The 27,949-nt window shown below is 35.4% G+C and overlaps 1 protein-coding gene across 1 annotated transcript in view; it reads left to right on the top strand.

Annotated features, from left to right (window-relative positions):
* The first annotated feature begins 1,126 nt into the window (after positions 1–1,126).
* The window catches only part of LOC149180724 (uncharacterized), a 137,988-nt gene continuing 111,165 nt past the window's right edge, over positions 1,127–27,949 (top strand). The window contains exons 1-2 of the mRNA XM_089413970.1: positions 1,127–1,359; positions 24,256–24,530. Coding sequence (XP_089270096.1) covers positions 1,152–1,359; positions 24,256–24,530 — 483 coding nt within the window. The 5' untranslated portion in view covers positions 1,127–1,151. The remainder of the gene's footprint in view (positions 1,360–24,255; positions 24,531–27,949) is intronic.

The following is a 27,949-nucleotide window of genomic DNA, read 5'->3' as shown; positions in this document are numbered from 1 at the left end:
TGTAATGATTCTACATATTTATATAGGGCTTTCTACCTCCTAAGAATTTTCTAGAGAAAGAACTTTCTAGTAGGGAAAATGTTCCAATAAGCCTTACAGTATTTGTTTTCACATTATTGCATTGACCTTATTCATAAATGATGGCCTCAATACATAGTAATACATAGTAACCTATCTATCGACTTAGGGGATCATTAGGGAGGCTAAGACCTAACACACACATTAGTCACATGGTTTAATAGATTGAGCTTTCTCTCTCTCTCTCTCTCACCCACAATGAGGAAAAGTTTCCAAGGTCCCCAACTCTTCCCTAGAATATCCAAATGGAAGGGGGCTCAACTAATGGTTGATAACCTAGAAAGGCTCATTTAGACTAGAAAATAGAGACTTAGTAGTGAGCTCTACTTTGAAACAATCCATTTGCATTGATTAAACTAACCCATTAAATAGACACACATAAAAAGATGTAAAAAGATGTAAAAAGCATTATTTAGATCATAAGTAAAAAACAACATCACATAAAATTTAATTATATTAACTAAACAATCTAAAGTTTTACCCAATGCATAATTACGATGATGGTAAACATTAACTTGGAATTTTAAAATTTTGTTTTTTATTTAAAAATATTCAAATAGTAAATTTATATGGCCTCATGACCTAAATTTTTATATTTCGAATTTGCTATTTATATTTTGTGTGGTCTCGTTTATTTATAAAAACAATGATTTTCTAATAATTATTTTCAAATTTGATTTGCAACGATTTTTTCAAAATATAATATTCACATCACCTTAAAACACTTTTAACTCGTAGCCGATTCATTTTGTTGTGCATTTGTAAACTGAGTACATACAAAGTGATTCGTTGCGTGATTGCGCTACAAAGTAAGACACTACGTGGTAATGAGTTAAGGAATGTGGAAAGTTATGAAGGGCCATCCCGCTGCAAAGTGACTCAGAATCTGGAATGTTATGAACGGCGGGTTGGCAACAAAGTGATTCACTGCCTTGTATTTTGAGTTAAGAGGCGGTGCTTTAACTCCACACCAATTTTGTTCGCCTATTAATAGTTCTCACATTTACCAGATTTCATTGGTAGCTGAAGCACATTTCCGCACCTATTATTCCTTGCAACGTTCAGAGGATAGAATGGAAGCAAAGGGAACACCTACTAGTGGGGTGATCAATCTGGTGTTGGTGGGGAAGACGGGCAATGGTAAAAGTGCAACTGCTAATTCCATCCTTGGCCGCAGAGCCTTTAAGTCTCTTTCCAGATCTGTCCCGGTTACAGGCACTTGCCAATTAGAACAAGGCACGACGAATGATGGCAGAAAATTGAATGTCATCGACACGCCGAGTGAGTATGAGTATCTTATTTCTTTATTATTCAATGCGTTTCGACCCTGGGTTAATTATTAAATTAAGAAATCTTTATGTCAAAATTATTTATGTGATCGATCCAGAAGACAATTTCTAAAAAAGGCTAGATTATTTTTTTAAAATATTTATGTGTGATCGATGCAGAAGACAATCTTTAAAACATCTTCAAACTATTTTTTTCTCCAATCTGGTTTTTCTTGGTTTTGAAAAGTTTTAATAATTGAACATTTTGATTATTTTTCTTTTCTTTTGATTTCATATGAACATTTAGAAAGTAATAAAAAATAAAAAAATTTCATGATTTGTGATTACTTGTGATCTCTTCTCACAAATAACACAAAATTATAGATAGATAAATAAACAACATAAAGAAAGTCAACAAAATTGTTAAAGTTGTTGAAACAATGAAAGAGGATAGAAAAGAAAACAAAGATATTGTTTTCCATATTGTTGAGGTACAAGTGTTGGAAAAAATTAGATAAAGAAAATAAAGAAATATTCAAGATAAAAGTTGAAGTTGAAGAAGAAGAAAGAAAAAAGTATGTGAATTATAAAGTTTAGAACACAAGGAAGAAAAAGTTGCATAGTTGCATATCATAGGGCTAGAAAAATAAAAAAAATATTAAAGATAAATCACATGAAGAGGCAAACCATGGCAAAGGCTTAAATAGAGAGCAATGTAGAAACATAATTTCAAGTGACCCCTATATTTGAACAATAATGTTTAGATTATAATATTAATTTATTAATATATTAAAAACAAATATTATTAAGTAATGGCTAGTTTTTGAAAAAAATATTTAAATTAATTTATTAAAACCAAATATCACTAGTTTTTGAAAAATAATATTTAAATAATAATATTAGTTTATTAATTTATTAAAATATTAATATGTAACAACTATATTAAACGGCTAGTTTTTGAAAAATAATATTTAAACTATGATAGTAGCTTATTAATTTATTGTTCAAATATAGCCGTTACTTGAAATTACGTCTCTACATTGCTCTCTATTTAAGCCTTTGCCATTGTCTGCCTCTTCCTCTGGCCCTCATGATGAACCACACTTGTTGGTTTGAAACTTGTTGGCCAAAAAATTCTCTCATGTGATTTCTACTTTGTTTAATTCATTATGGATCATAGAAGCTTGAATACAGAAATGTAAAATTAGTTTAAAAAATTATAACATTTATATTTTGGGGAATGTTTTATTTTTTGAATTGTGTGTAAATAGATTTTTTGGTAGAAAAAGTCAACTAAAGTAGTTGGTTCAAAATGTCCACTAAAAAGAGTGATTATGTGATAGAAAAGCAATTCAAAAATCAAGATGAATCACATAAACCTAAAATTTGAAACATGTATATCTTTGTTGTTCTAAATAGGTCATGGGTTGTCTCTTGTGCTCGATGATACTTTTGAATCGCTATAATGTTGTTGCTTTCATATGATCTCCATTGTTATAATTATGTTCTCTCTATAGCACACTTGTGTGGGAGCATCTTTTGTCTCTAGGGGATGTGTTGCGCTAATGCTACTATTCTCTCCATTGCATGTTTTATGGTTTGTTGGTTGTTACATTCAATACTTCTATCTTTTGTGATCATATCAAAGTGAATAAGAAGCTCCATTACCTTTTTCACCATTACTTGAGGTATTTTCTTGGATGTTTTTTCTAGAGTAATTACAATTTGCAATGAAAGTTTGTGCCTACTATCAAGTATTGTGGTTGTTTTGTGGTAATCATATTTCTTGGATAATGGTGCCTCACTTTGTGTTGCTTCTACCCTATTTTATGCACTTTCCTAAAAGTTTTATCCATATATTTGATCCCTCGCATTATGGCTTACTCCTAGATTTATTTTTCAGCTATGTTTTCTCAAGTTGATCTATGGCTATAGACTAGTAGCATCATTGTTTTTCTTCTTGTTGCAAAACCATAGTTAGACCATTCATTTTCTCATTTTAAGAAAGTGGATCTTAATCGTGTTCAAACCCTCATGTTCATCGTTCTTGACTACAGAACCCATAGCCCAATTAGATAGACATTGGTATTACAAAATTCTTCCATCTATCTTGTTTTAATAAAACCACCAAGAACAATATTTTCTAGCCCCCCACCCAATTACACCAAAAAAGAGATGGCCTAAATTGAAAAAAATGTTTCATTATAGTGATATTGGGAATATTTCTAAGTGCCTTGACGATTATAGGTCGAAATTTGTAACATTTGAAATTTAAATGTGGGAGGTAATAGGATGTATACTACATTCAACTATGTCAATTTAGTGACAACTTGAGCCATCCTTTATACGTTTGACGTGCCAACATGCTTGAATGGGTCCTTGTTTTATACCTCTACTAAAGGCCACCTTTATTACGTTGCGGAGTGAATTGTAAACTATCTTGGATATTCCACTAGACTATTTGTCATAACATATCTGATACAAAAATACTAAAATATGAAATCTAGCTACAAGGCTAATTTTTCCTTAGACTTTTGGATTTATCACTTATTATTTTTCTCCTAATGCCAGAAATAGATAAAATGCAAACAATAGAGAACAATGAAATACAAACACACCCGAATCACAATGAACACCAAGATATGATATGGGAAACCCTTTTGGGAGATAATGTAGCTTGAAGGTAGGGCTTCTCTTCTCTCTTTTGTTTGGAATGGAAATTTTGCAAGTACAAATGAGAAGGCACTCTCTATCTGTGGGTTGCTAGAAAACACAAGGCATAAGCCCCCCATGTTATGCTCCGGCTCTATCCACACTTTCCTACTTTATTGTGCTATGAAACAAAATGCACTCGAATAGAATGGAACCCCTTTTCCTCCTAGTGGCTCAGTTATAACTCATCCCACTGGCTAACTAGGGATTAAATTTGATCCATTCAACCCCAAACATAACTTATAATTTGACCACTCTAGGGTCTTTTTCATAGTTCCCATGTGGATATCACCTTTCCCATGAGTAGTGCGGCCTAATGTGGAATCCTCTCAACTTACGGTGGTTAATCACAATAGGTCAACTTTTGAGAGGCATAACTTTTGGATTTGAATTCTAATTGGCATGATTCTTGTATCGTTGGAAAGGTATTCAAGTGTAGAATAGTGCCATGGGTTACACACTTACAATATAGTTTTTTATTCCCAAAAAACATCATTTAATGCCTCGAAGTGGTCCTAGAAGGTTTTTGACCCCAATTCTCCAAATTGAGTCTTTCCATTAAAACTCTCATATAAGATGATTCTTCTAAATTTTCTATCTTAAAAGCACTGAGATGGATGATAAATGATATAATAATCCAATCTAGATCATATCTCCCCACATTGGGAAGATTTTGGTTCTCAAAACATTTTATTGAATGAGGTGAGGAATTTTTTCCTTTATCTTCTCCGTAGAGTACATTTGAGCCTTTCATGGAAGTTGTCCTTTTAACCCAATTTTCTAAAGGTCATGCTACCCATGTCTTTTATTTGGCTCAGTTAATTTGAGTTGAGGGCCTAAGTTGAGTCATGTAGAGTGGTTCCTAAATTTTAAGAGCCTAGGATGAGTTTAATTTGAGCTATAATAATTTAATTCAGTTAAACTCAATTAATGTCAGTTAAACTAGTTCCAACTATTGGAGGAACTAGTAGGAGGTCTAACAGTGGAGTGCAGCTTCAGTGTTCAACCAGTTAAGTGATAAATCAACCATAATTAACTCATGCATGCATGAAATTCGAGTTACCTAGTTGAGAATGGAGTTCAAGGGAAGTGTTCTATCAGTTGTATAATATTTTGAGTTGCACAGGTGGTGCATCTAGCAAGGATTGCTCAATTCTAATCGGGAATTTCCCTAATTAATAGGGGGTTAATTACCAAGGAAACAACGTAGGGAAATAAGATCTTGGTAGGTAGCAGAATTGGCTAGAGTCAACTTGTGAGGTGGTGATATAGATTATACTTGTGTAGAGATTGTTTAGGCTTGAACAAGCATCACATTTCTTCTCTATTTTCTGATCTAATGCAATACATATAAGAAGGGGTTTTGAGCAGTAAGCTTTCCCCTTAGATAAATATCTGAGCATATGTGATTGAACCTTGTCTCATGTTTATGTTGTGATTTCTGGTTCGATTATTTGTTTCTGTTGATGAGTAGAGTAGATTCAAGTATTTTGTTTTAGCATATTACATAATTTGTTTAAATCTACACGAAATTTCTACATGGTATTAGAGCAAGAATCATAATAGAAGAGAAGAATTTGATTTTTTCTTTACAGGTAAATCAAATTTGTAGTATTATTCTTCAGAGCCAACAGGATGTCATTCTATGGATTAAGACTCAAGTATGCCCTTGAGGGTAGCTCGAATTATATTGCTTGGAAGGACATGGTGGAGGCAATGTTGTAAGATAACGGGCTAAAGGAATTCATAGATAATGATATTCCTAAGCCTCTAACAACCGATGCTCAAGATCTGCCATAGTGGAAGAAATGTGTGGAAAAGGCAAGGAGGATCATACTAGAAGGAGTTCGAAATCATATTGTCTTGGATTTCCATGGGAAGGATACCCCATATGCAATGTTGCAAGCCTTGATAGACTTGTTTCAGAACAACAGTGACTAAATGAAGTTAGCACTGAAGGGTGACACAATACCACAATACTTGAGCAGGTTCACCCAATGTCAAGATGAACTTGGGAGTGTTGATATTACAGTTGTTGAAGATGATTTGGTAAGACTAGCACTTCTAGGCCTTCGCAAGAGATGGCACAACTACTAGGATTCAGTAAATGGGAGGGAGAAGCTATTAAATTGGGAGCAATTGTGGTCTGACTTGGTGCAAGAAGAGATAAGGAACAACACCAGAGATGGAACCTCATCCAAGAATGATGATGAGGAGAACTATGCCTTGGCTAGAAAGGAAAATAAAGGGAAAGGGAAGAAATCCCAATCCAAAGGAGATTTTGGTCAAGTGGGCAAGAAGAAAGACATGACGAAGATTAAATGTTTTCACTGTCATGAGCTAGGAAACTATGCCATGAAGTGTCCACACAAGAATGTTGGCAAGAAGCCCTTAAGAGGACCGGTAGGTGAAGCTCTAGCTTCACAATTCGAGTTAGATTTCACACTCATTGCATGCATGGTGACATTGGTGATGGGTAGTGTGTGGTATATGGATAGTGGAGCCTCATTCCATATGACTAACAACAAATAATTTTTTATGCACATCAAGATGGGAGATGATGGAAGGTATAACATGACCGGTATCAGTACAGTTACTTTTCAAAGGGAGTTTGGTTCTCCTCTCACATTAAAAGATGTCATGTATGTTCTAGGTTTGAAGAAGAATTTAGTTTCAGTTTCTATGTTGGAAGACCGTGGCTACAATGTGATATTTAGCAAAGGAAAGGCTTTCCTTAGATATATTTCCACAAGACAAGTGAAACGGATTGAGGTTCAAGTGAAGAACGTCTACGAATTGGATGTACAAGATTTTCCTGCCTTGAGCACAAAAGCAGAGAAGGTGTAGAGCCGAGACATTGTTGAATTATGGCATAGGATACTTGGCCATTTGCACCATGGAGCCTTGAAGATCATGCAACAGATTTCTACAGGATTTCCCAATAGTATACTAGAGCAATGAGATACATGCAAAGGGTGTATACTATGGAAGTACAACAAAGCCACCTTTCATGATAAGGATAGTAGAGCGCAAGAATAACTTGGAAGAGTTATTATGTTATATTTGTAGATGATTTCTGACGTAAGAACTGGATTTTATTGATGTATAAGAAAGACTAGACATTCTACAATTTTTGTGAATTTAAAGTACTTGTTGAGAAAGACACTAGTAGGAAAGTGAAAGCTCTCAGGAGCGATAATGGTGCTGAATATGTGTCGAATGAGTTCAATAGTTTTTTTTCAATAGAAGTCATTCGACATGAGTTAATAGCACCCAATAACCCACATTAGAATGGGGTGGTTGAGAGGAAGAATATAAGTATTGTGGGAGCTTCACGGGTGATCTTGCATGATCAGGGCCTATCGTTGCACTTATGGGATGAAGCGTGCAACACAACAGTATGTGTATAGAACATGAGTCCTCATCGGATTCTCAGGATGAGTACACTAGAAGAAGTTTTTTCATGGAAGAAACCAAACGTGTCAAACTTCATATATTTGGTTCATTATTTTACTATCATGTTTCCAAGGATGTAAGGAAAAAGATAGAGCGACATCTGAGTTGGACATATTTGTGTTGGGTTGTGTTATATTCTTTCCATGACTAGCCCACATAATTAACAAGGGGGGTTAGAAGGGGGGCGGAGCCCCACCTTTATTGCACCGATTGCGTAGCGGGGGGAGTCACGGGGAGTTTAAGGGGTGCAGGTAACCCCACTCTATGGGGTCCGGGGTTTGAGGGGTGCAGGTAATCCCACTATATATTAGGTTGGGCAGACCTACCTATGGTTTTGTGCATGATTTGTCGCACATGGTTTTGGATGCAATGGTTTTCGGTCCATGGTTTTGGATGCGATGGTTTTCGGTCCATGGTATTGGATGCTTCGGCATGTATAAATATGTATTGTAACATTGAAAGGAACATAATGAAAAATCAAACTGGTAGCCCTAGTTTTGGGATCCAGGGGAAAATCTATGTGTATATATGTTTTATGTGTTATGCTCTTGCATTGTTTATTTTCTGTGTTTTAGAATTCGTATGCAGGTAATTTCTGTACGGGGTTAAAACCTACAATTTGTGGGGTACACTGATACACCTCATAACTATCGAGTGTACCTTTGATCTCACAGGATGACAATTGTTCGTAGAGATGTGAAGTTCGATGAATAGAATGCCATGAGATGTCCCTTGCGAGGGAGATTCAGTTGCATGCAGATGAGGAGCTTTTGGCTCTAAAGGAAGAACCTCAAGATGTTGTGTAGCAACCACAAGTAGAGGAGCAGAGAGTGGAAGCACCCACTCATGTAGAGACATCCATAGATGGAAGGAAGTGCACCAAGGAATATGACATATTATTTCATTATGCTAGAAACAATGTGGGAGCACCCAAATCACATCGTAGGCATAGTAGGTCACCAGATCGATACATTGGGTACGTAGCTCTAACGAGTGAGCTAGTTGAGATAGAACCATCCTCATTCGAGGAAGTAGTGCAAAATCAATTATGGGTTGATGCCATGGTAGAGGAATATGATTCCATAGTGAGAAACAATGTTTGGGAAGTTGTCCCAAGACTAGAGAACAAGTTAGTTGTAGGTTCAAGGTGGGTCTATAGGGTGAATCAAGAAGCAAATGCAAGCATCAAGAAACACAAGGCCAAATTTGTGGCCAAGGGTTTCTCTTAGGTGGAGGGAATTGATTACAAGGAGACCTTTGCTCTAATAGCAAGGTACTCTTCTATTAGATCAATTCTAGCACTTCCAGCGTAGATGGGTTGGAAGACCCATTAGATGGATGCGAAGACAACATTCCTCAATGGAGAAATTGAGGATGAGGTGTACATTGAGCAACTAGAAGGATTTGAGAAATTTGATAGAGATTTGCATGTGTGCATACTTAAGCGAGCATTGTATGGATTGAAACAAGCACCCCATGTTTGGTACACCAAGATAAAGTCTTGCAAAGAGGATCTTACAAGAGAATTCAAGATGAAGGACATGGGACTCATGCATTATTTCCTCGGCTTGGAAGTATGGCAAGGAGATGGGGAACTATTTGTCTCTCAAGGAAAGTATGCAAATGAGATACTGAATAGGTTTTGCATGAAGAGTAGAAAACCCATGGACACTCCTCTAGTAGACAGTTGGAGGAAAGAGGATGCCACTTCAGAAGAGGAGGTGGAGGCCACTATTTACAGGCAGCTTGTGGGTTCACTTATGTATTTGGTGAACACACGACCATACATGTGTTATGTAGTTAACCAGCTTAGTCAAGAAATAGTTAATCCAACCAAAATGTATTGGAAGGAATCCAAACATGTGTTGAGATACCTCAGAGGCACTACTTAGTATGGTCTTTGGTACAGACGAAAAGAGGGAGTGAAGCTTCAAGGCTTCAAAGATGCATATTGGGCAGGTTTTCCATCATAAAGGAAGAGCACATCAAGATGCATCTTTAGTATTGGGCTAGTAGTAATTTCTTGGTACAATATGAAGTAGAGATCAGTTGCACTCAGTTCAACAAAAGCAGAGTACATGGTTGCTAGTCAAGAAGCTTGTGAAGCTATCTATATGAGGAAGATTCTTGTTGGGTTATTTGGTTAGATGGTGGATTCTACATTGATTTGCAGTGACAACCAAAGTTTTATCAGGCTCTCTAAGAATATATTTTTTCATGATCCTTCCAAGAATGTCGACATCTAGTATCACCATCTACGAGATTGTGTGCAAAGGAGAATCATGTTGTTGGAATACATTCCTACGGAGGAAAGGGGTGCAGATATTTTGACAAAGGCATTGTCAAGACAAAAATTTGAGTTCCATAGAGACAGGATTGGGGTATATTATAATCCCTTTCTTGTTGAGAGGGAGTGTTGAAAATAGCAACAGAAAATCCTAATTTAATTTTCTCTTGAATTAAATTAGGAGCAAATTGCAATTCCACATCACAAGACAACAAGAATGAGTTAACTAAGTTAATTTCACTTAGTTGACTCAGTTAATTCAACTTGAGGACCTAACTTGAGTCGTGTAGAGTAGTTCCTAAATTTTAGGAGCCTAGGGTGAGTTTAATTTGAGTTGTAATAATTTAATTCAACTAAACTTAGTTAATGTTAGTTAAAATAGTTCCAACTCTTGGAGGAACTAGTAGGATGTCTAGCAGTCGGGTGCAACTTCAGTGTTCAACCAGTTAACTGATAAATTAGCCATAATTAACTCATGCATGCATTAAATTTGAGTTACCTAGTTGAGATTGGCATTTAAAGGAAGTTTACTATTAGTTGTATAATTTTCCGAGTTGTATAGGTGGTGCATTCAGTCAAAGAAGGGCCTACATGGATTGTGTAATTCTAATTGGGAATTTCCCTAATAAATAGGGGGCTAATTCCCAAGGAAATAACGCAAGGAAATAGGAGCTTGGCAAGCAGCATAATTGGCTAAGTATTGGCCAAAGTAAACTTGTGAGGCAGTGAGATAGATTATACTTGTGCATAGATTATTCAGGGTCAAATAAGAATTGTATTTCTTCTCTATTTTCTAATCTAATGCACTACAAATAGGAAGTGGTTTTGAGAAACAAGCTTTCCCCTTAGATAAATCTCTGAGCATATTTGATTGAATCTCGTCTCATGTTTATGTTGTGATTTCTTGATCAATTTTTTGTTTCTGATGATGAGTAGAGTAGATTCAAGTCTTTTGTTTTAGCATATCACAAAGAAGTTTGAATCTACAAGGAATTTCTACACTTCTCCTTGTCCTAATCTAGCATGGATGACTCATAGAATTTTAGACTTTTCACATTCACCACTAAGTAAATGCACATATATGGAGGTATACTGAGTCTATATTCATTATCTCCCGCCTTTTCTAATATAGGAAAGGACCATCTCATAGATTGATAATTTCTTACTAGGACCTTGTAGCCTCTTCTTATTCAATAGTAATCATACTATGTCTTCCATTTCAAATAAATTCTTTATGCTTTGTTGATCATTCCTAGGCTTGTACTTTTCTTGTAAAGTTTGTAATGTCTCATGTACTTGTAAATGGATCTACCTCATCTTCTCAATAAATTTCTCTGCCCTTAAGGCATACCCTATGAGATCCTCTCTCACTCTTCCTCGTTGTCCATATGCAATATCCAAAGGTGAAGGTGGAAAGTATCCAAAATGAGTTTCAAATGGAGACTTACCAATAGAAGTGTGGATTTATCTAATACAAGAGTGTCACATAGATACCATATTTTCTTCCAAAGACCTCAAATGGTTCTAATTGTGATTCCTCAAAAACTACACCAGATTCTAGTTGACTACTTTTTTTCCCCATTTGTCTATGTATGGAATGTTGTAGACCTCTTCAACTTTCTATCCATATTCTACCAAATTGTAGTTAAAATTACACAGTTAAACCTAGTTCCCCTATTTGAAACAATGCTCCTTCGTATCCCAATGTGTACTCTGACCCATCCAAAGAACTATTTTGTTGCTTCTTTTTCACTAATGATCTTTTTACAGGGCATGCGAATGCACATTTTGTTGAACTTATTAAATTATACCATGAATAGGTAGTCATGTCCCTTCCTATTTGTTGATAAAGCTCCCATAATGTCCATAGAAATGCTTTTACAAGGACGAGCTGACACAGGTAAGTGATGGTTTAAACCTTGTTTCCTATTATTGGGCATGATAGTACAACAAAGCATAAATCCTCTTGTGAACCTAGATGCATCTTCTTGCATTATAGGCCTATATATATACCTTTGTAAGTTTACCACTATTTTCTGTACACTAAAATTCCATACAACATTGAAAGTGTGAGCCTCTTTGATTTTCTATAGTCAATTATCTTTAGGAGCACATTACTTGCCTAACCCATAGAGTAACCCATTATATATATGATATTCAAATATGTTATCTCCACTGTATACATGAATCTAACTCTGCAATTGCTAAAACACCTCCTTGAAGTCCTCATCTTCTACATTTTCTCTATGTGTGTATAATGGGTAAAAGGGTCCATGGGCATTAGACTCCCTAAAGCTACAATTCTTGATTTCAATGGACTTGAAAGCATGTTGACAAACTTGTTTGTGTTGCCCTTCTTGTACTTAATCATGACATGAAGCTACTTTTAAAAACTCATACAATTCTATTTCCTGGTTTGTTGTAATTTATAGGCCTATAGGTATTGTAGTGGCTAGTGATAAGCGTGGTCCACTATATCATTTTCCATCAAATAATGTTTACACTTCTTAACAACTTGTACCAAGGAATATAAAACCTTATCATAGGTAGGGTAGTTGAGAATTGCTCCATGAATCACTTCAAAATGGTAGCATATAGATCATCCTCCTTGCATTAAGATTTCTCTCGTAGCATATCCACTAGCATCCATCTCTACTTCAAAGGGATGTTGCAAGTTTGATAATGTAAGAATCAACCCTTGAATGATTTTCTTGTTCAAATTCTCAAAGGCCTTCTACCAACCCTTCCACACCTAGAAACTCGTATCACTTACTACTGTGGCATTGTGTGGTGTGACTACTAGTGAATATGAATATTGAATTTTCTTAGGTACTTTTCTAGTGGAACGAAAAACATTGGTAGGAAAAGGTCACTTAATGATGATCTCCATATTGAAATTATCTATCTTGAGATCCCCTCCACCAATCACATACCTAAGTAAACCAAATACTACTACAAAAAATCACACTTCTTGAGATTCTCCAGTAGCTAGTGCTTCCTTAATGTCTCTTACACTTACATCCAATGAAAGAAGTGCTCCTCCAAAGTAACATTGTTTACCATTGGTTTACCACTATATCATCCAAATAAACAATTACAAATGAATCGAGATATGGGTTTAGTATATCATTTATTAATCTCATGAATTATATGGTGCATTGCATAGACCAAATGGCATGACTAACAACTCATACAAACCTTAAGTTTGGTTTTGAAAGTAGTCTTCTATGTCTATTCTTCTTTGAATTGAATCTAATGATACCTTGATTTGAAATCCAACCTAGTGAAGTACTTTTATTATTACAACTAGTCCAATAGATCATCGATATTGGGTAGGGGGTACCTATTCTTGAGTGTAGTTTTGTTTAATTTATTGTAATCAATGAAAAATCACCAAGTCCAATCCTTATTAGGGACAATAATGATGGGTGATGCACATGGTGAGGTACTTGGTCAAATAACACCCTACTCCTAAATTTGTTGCAATTGCTTCTTCACCTCGTATGCTTCTAGAATGGAATTCCTATAAAATATAATGTTTGGAAATGGAAATTTTGAAAACAATTGGATCTCATGCTCTACTTCCTCGTGGGTGGCACCCATTTAATCTCCTACAACACTCCTTTGTATTCCTTTAACAACTCTTCCAATTTATATCTTTATTCATTTTTCACCCCTCTAAGGATGTCTTTGCCCTAATTGATTTTTGTACATACTCAGTTTCTCATAAAAATAGTAAAACATAATTATTTCTAAAGCTAATTATTTTATTCCCTTGTTTGGCACTTATTAGTGAAATTTTAGACTTTCCTTCATATGCATTGATGATGAAGGATTTTCTATCCTTGATGAGGTGATACTTGTTTTCTCTAAACATAAATATTACATCCAAAATGTACATATAGGGACTCCTAAACACAAATCCAAATATATTAAGATGAACTATTGAGCATCTTGGCTATTGTTGTCATTGCCATAAATTCCATTCATTGATGTCAAATGATGTCATGTTTAGGAGTTTTTTGGGGTTTTTTGGCATTACTATATTGGTTATCTCTATTAACAATGTGCTAATTATATGATTCCTTGGTCATTGGTGTGTAGCCTATCCGTGAAGGAATTTTTTCTATAGGTGATTTTCTCTAAAGCACATGAAAAGTGCTTGGTTGAATAGCCCTTTTCAACATAATTCCAATAGTATTTGGCACTTGATCTAAATCCTAAGGGATGAGAAGAAATATTCAGTTGAAGATGAGTCAAGCTTCTAGTTGCTCATGGTTCAAGCATGCGCCTCTCCTCACCAAATTAACACCACCGCCCATCTCCCATCAACCTATCAACAAAGGAGAAAGTGATCTAGTGGTAAGAAATAGTGTTGGAAGTAGTAGATAGTAGGTGACAAATGGAAATTTTCCTAGTATTTAATGTCTATTAATCACCTATCATCCATCACTGGTTAGATATCAATGGCTATATGCAAACTCTGGAAGTGAGCGATGGTCACCTGATAAGAACTTTAAGGTTTTATACCTTAGTTCTAGCCTAGGGTCTCATGTGTTCAAGGGCTAAGCATCCAAAATGTCTATCGTCCATTGCCATTTAAGCATAAAAGGACATAGTTGAACAACAACATGTAGCGAGTTGAACATGATGAGCACGGGCATGGTTTTTGTAATAGCCCTTTTTGGCTACCCTTCTTGTAATTATCGTTATGAATTTGAAATCCATGAAAATATTGTGGAAATGTAAATATAATGATTTTCTGTGAGAAGTGGAAACACATTTATAGTTTGGGGAGAGGATTTTCTTGGTAATTGGTTAACTCATGTTGTGATTTAATAGTAACTAGTTTTTCTTACTGGTTTTAATGGCCTGCATGGAAGGAAGAGAGGTGGAGTATGGGATTCCTGAATGTAGGAAAATCCCACACCACCTATGTTTCCTCATGGGTTATGTTATTTGGTTAATATGAAAGAGGTCGCGAGGGGGTCATTGGGGGAAATAGAACTGATGGAAGAGAATAGGTAGTAAGCATTCAGATAGACAAGGAGGAAGAGGATTAAGAGTAGAGAATGTTGGGAACAAGCATGGTTGATATTGGAGAGAATCATAGACATGGGTGTGTAGGTGCTTGTATGTTGGGTTAGGCATATGAGGGTTGTGAGTGGACTCATTAGACAAAAGAAGAATGTTGGAACAATAATTGGTGCTAGAGAATGAGAATGTTGGGAAGCATGGTTGAAGAGAAAGAAGCAGGTGGAGGCACCGAGTATTCTAGAACCCTGCCAAGTTGAATAAGTGGAAACTTTGTGTGCTCTAGATTCCTGGTTAGTAGAGGGAAATCTCTATGTCTCTAATATCTGTGCACTTAGCATATCAACATTAATTTTCTTTGGATTCTTGGTTAAATAAGTGGAGACATGGGGAGATACAATCTTGAACTAAGTGGGCAGAGACAGGGTGGTCTTTAGATTCCTATGTGATCATATTGATTAGCATCAATTTAAATTCCCTTAAGCACTCGCTCCTCAAACTTTGAATCTCGCTTGTGGGTAGTTAGTTACAAGAAACATTGTCGTGCAACTAGCATACAGTTGGGTGTAAAATTGTACCTCCCTCATTTTCCAATCATTAATCTATACAAATAAATATAACTACTTGTACTTCTATTGCATTATAAATGTTGAATGATTTCATTATGGGATTATAACAATGAATGTATCAGTATTACATATGAATGAATGGTGTTATTCTTGGATTCTTTTAATGAGATGTATGTGCGATTTTTCTCATTATTTGAGAGGGATTTATAGATCCCTATGACTATTAATAATCTCCTGAATGCATGGTTACTTACCTAGTATGTATGAGTATTTGTTGAGTTTAGTTGTTCATTGTTGTTTATTGTTGTGTGCGATTTCTATTGGTGATATGCATGAATATTATGGATAGATGTTGTGTAGACTGGTGGAATTCTATGGTTGATGTGTATGTGGCACTCTATATCAATGAATTCGATAATGCATATTGTTAGGCACACTGATAGTTTTATTTCACTATTGTGGATATCTTTAACACCTAATATGTTAGTGAGGTAATGAGGGATTCATCCCTATAATAATAATGGCATTGAACATTTTTAATCACTAAGATTGCATTTTTAATCCATTGGAGTCCTTCATACTTCTAATTCTGGTTGATGTCAATCAATGGCCTTGTGCTTGGGAAGGCTGAGCCCTAGTAAGGCTTGTAATAGATTCTAAGCCATGGAGGCTGAGAAATGTACATATGTTTCTAGATATATTTACATCCCAGGGAATGGATATGTGTCACTTGAGGAGGGGAAAAATTGTCATTTAATGACAAATCTGTGGGTCAACAAGGGCACAGAAAGAGAAAACTTAATGCCACTTGTTGTGGATATTCATGTCATGCCATACCAAGATTGCTAAGGGACTTATCAATGAAGTGGTCATGATCAATAGAACACATGGAATGGGAAAATTTCTATTACCTACCACCAAAAAAAAAAATTCATGCCATGGAGGAAAGACAACAGTATCATCCCTCATGAGTGAGATGGTGCTATTTATGAACGGTGAGATAAATTGTCCTCTCTTCCATTAAATGAGAAAGTGTCATTTTGCATGGAGATTTAGGACCTAGTGGAACCCGTGAATTAAGATGAAGTGGTGTATGCCATGCAAGACATGAATGGAATGCACTAGTGACATGGCAAGGTTGCTGACATGGCACATTGCTAGTGTGACATGTGGTAGGTATATATGGCACTTTTGGATGACCCACTGGCAATTTTTTGAATGACATGTGGCACCATTAAAATATGCCATGTGGCTAGTTGACATCACCCTAATGTCAACATAACATGAATAAGACATTATGGAAGTGGATGGTGTGAAAGCCAATTCTAACATGGCGTAAATGACATATGGTGGTGGGTTGTGGTGCCACCTAGAGTGGTGATGCTACATGGTGTTGATGAGGGAGCACACATGGTTGGATTCCACATCAAAATCAAACTCAAGACTAGGGAGGTGTTTGTGGTGCATTTCTACCACGGGTGTGTGGTAGACAGAAGTTGTGGGATTGTGATCATCCCTGTCAATTGATATAAGTAAATGTTGGCATGCCTTGGAGTTTTTAGTGAAGTGGCATTAAGATGTTATGCCATGGTGAGTACCACAGTGGGCTTCATGTGAGGAATAAATGCCATGTGGATGCCACATGGAAAGTCCTTGCTAATTTGATAAGGGTTACGAAGCCCAAACTTCAAATGGGAATAACTTCCAATCTAGAGACCAAATTAAGATAAAGTTTATATGGTCGAAAGCTTTTGAAGAGCTAAACATGATGGTTTTATCTAAAAGTGATTTTTTCACACTTTGGGTGGGAAGGAATTTGTAACCCCACATTCATAATGAGACCATGGATTTTGGTTTGATTGAAGGTAACACCTCCCACTAAGCTTGGGAAGTCCAAGGGGGTGGGAGGAGCATTACATAGTAGTATCAAAACATTGTTAACATTGGACCTAGATGGGCTTAGAAATAATTAGATTTGGAAACAAATTGCCTAGGTTCAACACTTGGATTAAATGGGCTTAGGAGGTGTTAACCACTACATGTCAACGACCCATAGCAGCACACCCCCTTTTTTCACAAAAGGGATAACGCCTGATTGATGTGTTCATGTCGTACAACTATCATCATCAGTATCACTTCCAAGATGTTATGTAAACCCTTTTTGCATGTGTATAATGTAAATAATCTGAGCAGATCTGTGTCGTGTATCTAATTGCCTAGGTAAACCTACGTTTTTGGTGACGATCTACATTTCAGGAGGTTTTTTGTCTCACCGATCCATTCTCGAATGGTCAACAGAGTTTTCCTTCAGTCATACCCCAAAGCCGAAATGGATTTTGTCACTAGGATCATAGGTGAGTCCTAGTGTTCTAGATCGAGTCTATGTAAAAGTGATTTGGGAATAATCCTAAACTATTTGGTTAGGTTATTTTATTACAAATTGCTTAGTCTGTTGGGTTATATTCGTGTCGCAAAAATGGGTAGTCTGTCAGGGTCTATTACAAATGAGATTTCCCCCTTGAGATGTAAAAAATATGAAAATCACGATGTAAAGTGTCTTGAGGGTGGGAAAAATAATTTATCCCCTCATAGGTTAATTAATTAAATTTTCTAGCCAAAAATTAATTAAAATCCTAAGCCAGAAATTTAATTACTTCTAGGTCCTAGGTAAATTTAAATTCTCAAAAGACAAAATTCGTTGGTCCTTAAAAATTAAATTTTAAGAGCTCTAGGGACTAAGGTAAATTAATTATTTTGATAAATTTTGAGCCTTTGATCTTTGGGGTTAAGTCAAAGTCAAAATTTAGAGGAAATTAATTCAAAAATTTAATTTTTGAATTAATTAAAATGCATTTAATTGAAAATTTTGATTTTCCTCAAGAGTTTAAAATTTCGACGGATGAGATTAAAATAGATTTTGATCCTCATCAACAGTCGAGATTTCTTTGATGAGGATCACTCGAACTAGTCGTTGGAGGATTTATCTTTAAATAGGAAGTCATTCGTTAGTCAATTCATCCGACCTTTGAGTCGTGTGTTAATTTTCGTCGATGTTACTCTTCATGGAAATACTATAAGATGTATCGTTTTCATGCGTAATTTTTTTTAGCCATTAATGATAGCTTCTAAAGACTGATTTGAGTACAGGTATCTTTCTCAGTGGTTAGGGTTTAAGTGATAATTTAAATTTTGAATGTAATAGCAAGTATCTCTATTTATCTGAATTTTCTTATCATTTTCTCGCTCTATTTTGATGGCTGGATTGAGTTTTGCATAAAATCTTGATTTTTAGATCATCGAGCGTTCGAAGAAGTTTTCAGTTGGACCAGCCAACTCCCAATCCGTGTTTTCTTAAGAACCCAACTTAATTTGATTCTGGGCTTATCATAATATTTTTATTAGTGATGCATGAAGGGTTTTGAGCTAAGCACCTCCTTTAAAAAATAAAAATTTAATTTTTTATGTGCGAAATTGATCAATCTTGCTATTGAGAGCCTTAGATTATCAGATTTGGGAGTGGAGTTGGACTCACACTCCCTAGATCTGATAGATCTTCCATTCTTGTGCACAAAATTGTAATTATTTTTGGTTTTTTGACTTGGGTTTTTCTGGGTTTTAGTTTTATCATTGTATATATCGTTTGGGTGTTTTTTTGCTGACTTGCAGCTATAGATCTGAGGAAGGAAACTGTGTAGATTCCAGATCTAGGACCTGGAGGGTAAGATCTGGATCTCTGGGGTTTCATCAACATCATTTTGCAGGGATATTATTATCCAGATTTTTACAGTCCAAGGGTTTTTTAATTTTAAATCTGGAAATAATTTAAATTTTTTTAATGGTTTCACTGGTAATTCTTAAGCAAGTATAACATCTTAATCTGGAAATTTTTCTTCAGTTCTTTGGCTACCTGTCTACTACCTAGGGTTTTTTAATTTCTTTGCTGCAGAAAAATTTTGATTTTTTTTAAGGCCCACATCCTTTTGTTGTTGCCTGCATTCTCCACGAATCTGTCAGCTCCCTCCTCTGTTTCCAACCTCTGCCTGCAACTTGCTGTCTAGATTCGTGTATCCTCCTTCGATGTCCATCGCTAACCTACCCATTCTCATCCCTCTCCTCACTGACTTCACATGTAGTCTTCTTCCCTCCATGCAACCTTCATATCTTCCCTCCTGCATCTGTCCACCTGCGTGCTACATGTCCGCAGCTTTCCTTCCATCCAGCTCGCCCTCTCATTCCAACACTACTGCAGCTCCATTCAACTGCTCCATTTCTTCATTACCTTACCCTCGGATCCCTCTCCTTCACTCGCAACCCTTCCTCATGGCTCCCATCGTCGTCCTCTTATCAATTTCTCTTGCCATTGCCAAGTCATCGCACTCCTCTACTGCCATACCTGAAACAATCCTTGCAGATCCCTTTCCTCATTGCTCCGTCTCCTCCTTTGTTGTTGTCGTCGAACTCACCTACAAGACGCATTCAATTTTTTTTTTTTATTTATTAAGTTTCATTTGTTTATATTTTTGTTTTAGTATTTTGGTTAGGGTTAGTTTCAAATTGCTTCGATTTTGTTTTTGTTTTTTAACTTTGTATTGTTATGATTTAGGTTTGATTTATTTTTATTTTTTAGATTTGGTTAATTTTCATTTCTTTGGGTTTTAATTTGATTTATTTATTTTTATTTCATTTTTAAGAAAATCTAAAACATTTAGAAAAAAAAAAAGTTCTTTTTGGTGACATTCGATTTTTATTTTTATTTTTTCTATACAAAATTCTAAAATCTAAAAAATCTAAAAAATTTAAAAACATTTAAAAAATCTAAAAAAGTTTAAATTCTGGTGACTAAGGAATTAAAGTAAAGGGATTTGTGCATACATTAAAAATTTTAATGTGGTCTGTGGCCCATTAAAATTTTAATTTATTAACCATTTTTATTTATTTTACTTCTTCAATTTTTCTAAGGAATAATTAAGATGCTAATTTAATTTTCCTTGGTATTTTTTTGGTTCTAAGTGCACAATCTTAAATTTTCCTGATTCTTCCATGGTCAAGGTGCAATAAATGTTTTAAATTGTATTGGCTATAGGAAAAAGTTAATTAATTCTAGATCTAGGTTATTGAAGAAGGTCATTTTTAATCTAGAATCATTGTTTAGCATTTCTTTTTCATAAGTTTTCATGGGATTTAATTGCTAGATTTATTCCAGTTTTAAGCATTTACATTTAATTGTTCATGGTTGTCGTTATTCGTCACATTTGTAAATTGCTTTGGATAACTTTTTTTTTGCTTGATCTATGGTTAATCAAATATAAGGCACTGGTCTATAATCATTTGTATGATGTGGTTTTGCCTTGTGTTTAATCTATTCATCTCAATTTAACCAAAATTTGTCTTAAATTCATGAGGTTTTCCATATTGAAGTCTCCTAGAGCATGTGATCCACAAGCAACCCTAATCCATTTCCCTTAGGGACTACCCCCTTTGACTTGTCTAGGAGAGAGTCTAAACGGAGTGAGTAAGGATTAGAGTGGCAACCCTTACTCTGAGCGTTGTCGGGGTGCCTAGACACTTTGTGCGACAACATTTTTTGGCATCGTTTCCGAGGATAGAGTTTTTTTTTCCCTTGGCTTCCTCGACATCATTTTAATCATCTCATCATTTCTGCCATTCATTAGCCCGTCAAGCATCACAACATTTTTTGGCACCATTGCCGAGGACCAATTTATTAGGCCTAGGCTTTATGACATTCATCTTTCATCTTTCTATCATTCATTTTAGCCAGCAACACCAACATTTTTTGGCATCGTTGTCAGGGATAGAGTTTTTCTGTCCTTGGTTTCCTCAACATCATTTTAATCATCTCATCTTTTCCATCATTCATTAGCCCGTCATCTGGCACAACATTTTTTGGTGTTGTTTCTGGGGATAGATTTTTTCTATCCTTGGTTTTCTCATGACATTTTTCTAATCATGTGATCTTTCATCATTTCTTATCCCATCAGCACAACATTTCCTAGCATCATTGATCTTTTCATCGCCTTATCTTTCGTAATCTCATTAATCATTTCATCTGCACTTTTAACACCTGGAAATTTCGGTTCGTTTCTTGTTTGGGTGGCGATTCCACTTCTTTCATTTATTATTTCTCAGACAAGAAGCCCTCTCTTATATCTAACTATTTTTGCCTTTTGGATCTTAGAGCTAGATTCATGTTTAAGTGGCGACTCCACTTCTTTCATTTCTGACAAGGATTTCTACTAGAAGCTCGCTTCTTGTGGATCTCTTGATTTTCTTGAACAAGGTTCTCTCTCTAGCATCCATTTGGTCCCTCCTTATCCCTTTAAGAAATTCATCATGGATGACATAAATATAGTTGCATATGTATAGGAAAAAAATATATAAAAACAATATATATATAATGGTATTTACATTTTCTTCCTCAAAGCAACAAGAATATAAATGAAATTTGAATAGACAAAAGGATCTAACAATTTGACATTGTTGATGAATAGTATAGATTTTTCCACCAACTTCGTATGTACCTCCTCTCTCTATGTTTGACAAAAGGTAGATAAAGAGTCATTATCAAAAAAACATTTACACTAACGCTTGAAAATATTAGACATAATGAAATTCTTAAGCAACTCCATATGTCATAAAAAGATGAGTGGACTAAATATTTCAAATCACTCAATTTAGCTACCCTTTGAAGAATAGTTACATGTTCTATTTGAACATAATCCCAAAAAGGCCTTTCAAAATGATAACCCCATAATAAATGCTTCACCATTTCCAACTTAAGTCAATATGGGCAAGGATGATCAAAGACACCACTCTTAGTTAGTTGAGCTATGTGAGAGAAGGACCTAATAAATTACTAGCCAAACCAACAATCATAGTTTGTAAGATACCCACAATAATAATACATTGTAAAACCATTGAATCCATCAATCCTTACCATAGAATGATCCCCACCTAGTACTAAGAACTAGACCAAACTTATGATACTACTGCAATATTGAGTACAACTAGAGAGAATTTTACTAAACCAAGCTTTTACCATAACTCTCCCAATCACACTGAATAGGTTTTTGCATGTCAATATTCATTTTACAAAAATCCTTTTGTTGGATGAAACTAGTTATCTCTATGATGGCAAGATGAAAAAAATAGAAAAGGGCATACTCACAAGATAGGGATCACCAATTCTTTCAAGAGCTAGTATTGGCATTCCACAAATCCCACTAGAACAACATTCTCTTCTTGTTCAATGAAAAAAATTCAAGTAGGGAAGACACATAATACAAGTTCCCTACAATTTCCAATGCCAAATAGGTTTTATAGCCAAATCCCACCCCACAAAACTACTCAATATCTACCACCTCACCAAACCTAATACCATTCTCTAGGGGACATATACTCATAAAAAGAAGTTCCTACAAATTTAAAATGTTATGATACTAAAATGACACCGCATATCTAAAAGATCCATGAACCTTGCCAAGACATTGCACAATGTGTAACTTGTGTCTTAGTAGGACTTGCCATGGGGCAGAGCCCTACAAGTATCAACCCATTTAGCTACAATAATACCCCCTCGAGTTGCCACATCAAACAAACCAACACCTCTCTCATCCTTGAGAATAATATAAACATGACATGTCACCATCAATAACCCTTGAGCCCTATCATACATGGCCCAAAAATACAACTACAAGAGTTTCACTAACCTGTGGAAGTTATATTTGATAGATAACTAGTAGGGGATATAATATATATGGGAGGCCTAGAGTAGCTTACCCACCATAATCAACTTCTAAACAAATGGGAGGTATTTATTATGCTACGAGAGAAGATTCCATCATAAACATTGCAAACACCAATTTCACATGGGAAGCAAAGAAACTCCTATGCCAAAAAGATGTTAAGATGGCTCACTATAATTGTTAGATGTATAAAAAAACTATGCTAGGCAATTCCAACCCTGGTTATCATGAAGGCCAACCAACCAATTTTTGGTTTCATGATCACTAACAAGTGCACCATAAGATTTGCAAAAAAATACCCAAATGTCTCTAACAGCATCCATTAATTCCTCTTCATAATAAAGAAAAGAAAATGAGTCATCTACAAAATGGTTGTTCATCAATTTTGAGCTATTAAGAAATAAAGACTCCTTTATTATCCTTGCACCCTTTACTATTCTTACATGTGAGTGTGTTTGAACAAATATCTCAAGGAATATGTTATCAACACATAATGATATAGTACCAAAGAACACCCTCATTGATTAAAAGGAATGGGCAAAGACAAGGAGTTATTTATTTACCCACACAATGGCAGAGGTAAAATGAAATAGATTGTTTACTATCCAAATATACGCCTTGAACCAAATCCTAAACATTGATTAAAAATAATAATGAAAGATGAGGACTTTTTAACCCACACAAAGGTGGAGGTATAATAGAAGAGAGTGCTTACCATCCAAATGCATACCTTGGACCAAATCCTAATCATGTTTGATTTAGGTATTGATAAACAATGAGAAATCAATATAAGTATAAACTTTGTCAATGTGATTCTTTAGGAAACTTAGCTTTGATAGTACACTCCATCACTTCCCATGCTAAGATCATTGTATCACAAATAAAATTTTAGATTCTCTTTATTGGCTAATTTTTATTATCTTTCAAATGTGTGGTATTCTGGTTCCTTTTATGGGTGTTTTATTTAGGATGTGTTTATGTGCATGATTTGATTTTTTATTTTGGGCTTTGGACCACAAATATGTTGTCTTAGTGAATAAAATATTGAGAAATTGTAATAAACTAAGTTAATAAGATTTCTATTGCAGGTTTCTTTGAGATTAATGTCGCACAAGAATTTCTCAACCGAGAAATCGTCAAATGTATCTACCTTGCAAAAGAGGGACTCCATGGGGTTCTTTTAATACATTCTATTAAAAATCGATTTTCTACAGAAGAGGCAGCTACTTTAGAGACCTTGAAAAAGATTTTTGGTGAGAAAATTATCGACTATATTGTGGTTGTTTTTACTGGTGGTGATGAGTTGGAGGATAATGAACACACATTAGAGGAATACTTGCGTGATAACTCACCTATTCTTCAGGTTAGTTTCACTTTTCTTATGAAAGTTTAGTCTATGGCATTTTCATGAAAAAATATTTGTCTTCTAAAATAGTTTCTATAAATTATGTTTACAAATAAATGACATAATATCGGACTTGCAAGTCGACTTGTAATTTTTTTTTGTATTGTGGAGAAACACCTAGATCAAATGAGTGGGTTGTTAGATGAGGCTAAGGTTAATATAGCTTTTATTTATTTGATAGAGACAACAAAGTTATGGTGAAGGACCTGAGTGGAGGACTTGGAATTTGGTTGTACCACGGAAAATATTTCTAAATGGGAAGAGATAAGTTAGTTTTGTATATATAGTTTGTTCTAGGGAACCAAACATGGATTGTTAGGAATAACCTTATGTACTTAAAGCATACATGGAGGGTCTAGTCATACATTAAGGAATTTTTAGGCCTAGTGTTGGAGATCATACAGATGTTAGATTAAAATTAGTTGTACCATTTCATCAATCGATTGCAATGATGGTAATAGACTGAGTTGAGTGGGTAGAGTATTTGAAACACTTGTTGAAGTTATCATTGTAGAAGATAAACTTTTGTATTTTCAGAAAGAAGGAAAGTCTAGAATTAAATACTGGGAAGGTGGTCATTGTGATAAGGGAAAGAAGAACAATGACCGACGAAAGGAAAATTCTTCTAAGGAGGATGAAACAAAGAAGACACATAACACAATGGTGAAGAAACCACTCATGTTGAATATGTGCAAAGTAGAATTTGGAAAATAATTTCTCATTGAATTAGAATGTAACTATTTTGGAAATGAGGAAGCATCAACAACTGGATTACTGTAGCTTTTGGGAGTAGATTCTATGAACGAGGCTACCACAAAACATGATCAGGGGAGGACTTGACTAAAAATTGTGAGTATTGATATTGATGGTATTCATATGGAGGCTATGATTGATAGTGAGGCTATGCATAACTTCATGAGAGATGATGTGACTAAACATCTTGGATTGAAATTCAAGCTAGCCTAGCCATATTTCAAGGTTGTTAATTCTAGAGAGATGCATGTGATTGGGACAGATGATGATGTTCTCATTTATACTGGTGATTGGCATGGAAGAATGAGCTTCACCATTATGCATTTGGATCACTATGACTTGGTGGTGGGAAGAGTATTTTTACCGTAGATAAGGTGGTACCAATTCCACAAATGGGATGTTTATTCATTCTTTTAGGATTAGATATAATTATAGTGAGGACTCTAAGAGGAGCCATGGGTTTGACTGTTAGGATGAAATCTATTCAAATGAATGATTAGGTGGATCTAAATTTAAGAAGTGATGTTCATGAAAGGATTGACGAGATAGATTGGTCCAAAATATATGACTTTATTTACAGTTATTTTAGGTGTGAGTTAACTTAACAAGTGCATGAAAAAAGTGAATTGAGGAAATAAATATCAAAAAATAGAGAGAAAATAATAACTCAAGTTGTCAATGGAGTTCACATAGTGTGAGATACATCTCCGAGCCAACTTCCAATAAGTGATTTCTCTATTAAGTGATGCAAAGAATTAAGTTTATTTCACCAAGTACTCAACCTACAACAAAACTCATCCACCAACCTGCTATGGAGATGGTGGTTTATAGAAAATCACTTGCTCTCGGGCAACCAAAATAGGGCTCCAAAACCACTCTTTTTCCAATGTACATAGAGTAATACACAACTTACAACAACTATGATTCATAGTCTATATACATGTTAAACCCTTAGCGCAGTGGTGAAAGTACTTTTTTAATAAACATGAGGTCCCAAGGTCAAGCCTATGGATTGTTTGGATATTTCAGTATTCAATGTAATTATACTTTAAAAGAAAATATATTGTCAACCTATACAAACAATCTTATTGGAACAATGGTTGGACTGTTGTTTTGTTATCAGGGACGTCACAGGTTCAACCTTGTAAACCTTTCAAATTTGATCATTGAATAAATTTGAGATGTTAAATATGGTCATGTTACTCCAACTACCAACAAACAATGGTTATTGCATTGGTATACATAGCTTGGGATGTCAATGGAGGATATGGGGTCGATCCCCACAAATGAAATTTATACACAATGAACATTTTAATAAACTTTAAATAATAATTTGTTCCAATCCATAATAACCACACTAGTTGGAATAACAGTGAATTGTTGTACTTGTGCTTAGAAGGTTGGGGTTCGATCTGTTCCCAAACTAGCCTTTTCAAAACCATTGCTTAAACCTTCCTGGAAAATTGGAGCCTACCATGTGGTGGCTTTTAATTGACCCACATCATATACAATCAACCTACTGAATCAAACCTACCATGTCATCCTGCCATATCACTCCATTTTTAGCACCATTTCACATGGGTTTATCAACTCACCCATATGGCTCATAATGCCATGTTTCCTCTTGTGGTGTTTCCAAATGTCCTCCGTTGGTGTGGCCAAGTGTCCTCTTATGGTGTTGCCACATGGAATCCCTATAGACTTTTACTTGTATCTCAAAAACTTCATAACGCCATAACTTTATAATGCAACATGCATTTGACCTCATTCAAGCATCACTCAAAAGATCTTAATGAGCTCTTCGACATGGATACAATTGAGTCAAAATTTGAAGACATCAATTCTTTTTCGATTTTGATGAGCCATCTAGATCAATCCTTCCCACATGAATATTTTGGACCACCAAAACATTGGTTTACTTAAAAAATAAGTTTGGGTATTGTTACCACTCAAACTAGTAGGGGACCTAAAGGGGATCCTTAAAGGGAAAATGCTATGCCAAGGGCAAAAAATGGAGACTCAGCCCACTGTCACCTTAGCTAAGGCTCCCTTGTATCTACGTACTTTCATCGATGGTAGGAGACACGATATATTATGGAGTCACCAATGAAGGATAAGTCAATGAATGATGTTGAGTGACCCAAAGAATCCCTTTCCTAGAAGATTTAGAAAGATAAGGCTTGCTTTCCTTCTAAGAAAAGTGCAATGTCTTCTAGAGAGAGGAAGGGGGATTTAAGGGTTGGTTTGATGGGATATGACTTGTGAAGGAATTTCCCAATCCCTAAAATCGTTATTGTAATTGGTATCCCAGATGGTTTTTGAGGAATGATATTTTCAAAGGAACGAACCACACGGGGCAAAGTGGACCCAATCTAGGGTATGAGGAAACAATGTAGAAACCAAAGATATTCTTACCCTAGATAAGGTGGGGGAAGGATCAAAGAAAGAATTTTCACTTGAAGGTGTTGGTTTGGCCTTATGAGGTGATAGCCTTGGGATGCTAGGGAACATTTGATCTCAAAGCTAGGGATTGGATTTTCTCCCCACTCCACCATTGGAATGGCTTCAAAATTGGAGGAGAGCTTGAGGAAACACCAGCACAGGAGACCCTGGGAGATTGAACT

Source organism: Pinus tabuliformis, chromosome 3_2, assembly GCF_031772625.1.
Source record: "Pinus tabuliformis cultivar Carrire ecotype Pingquan chromosome 3_2, CPIR1, whole genome shotgun sequence".
NCBI lineage: Eukaryota > Viridiplantae > Streptophyta > Pinopsida > Pinales > Pinaceae > Pinus > Pinus tabuliformis.
The sequence above is the reverse complement of the archived record's forward strand: the minus strand, read 5'-3'. Positions and strand labels throughout refer to the sequence as shown.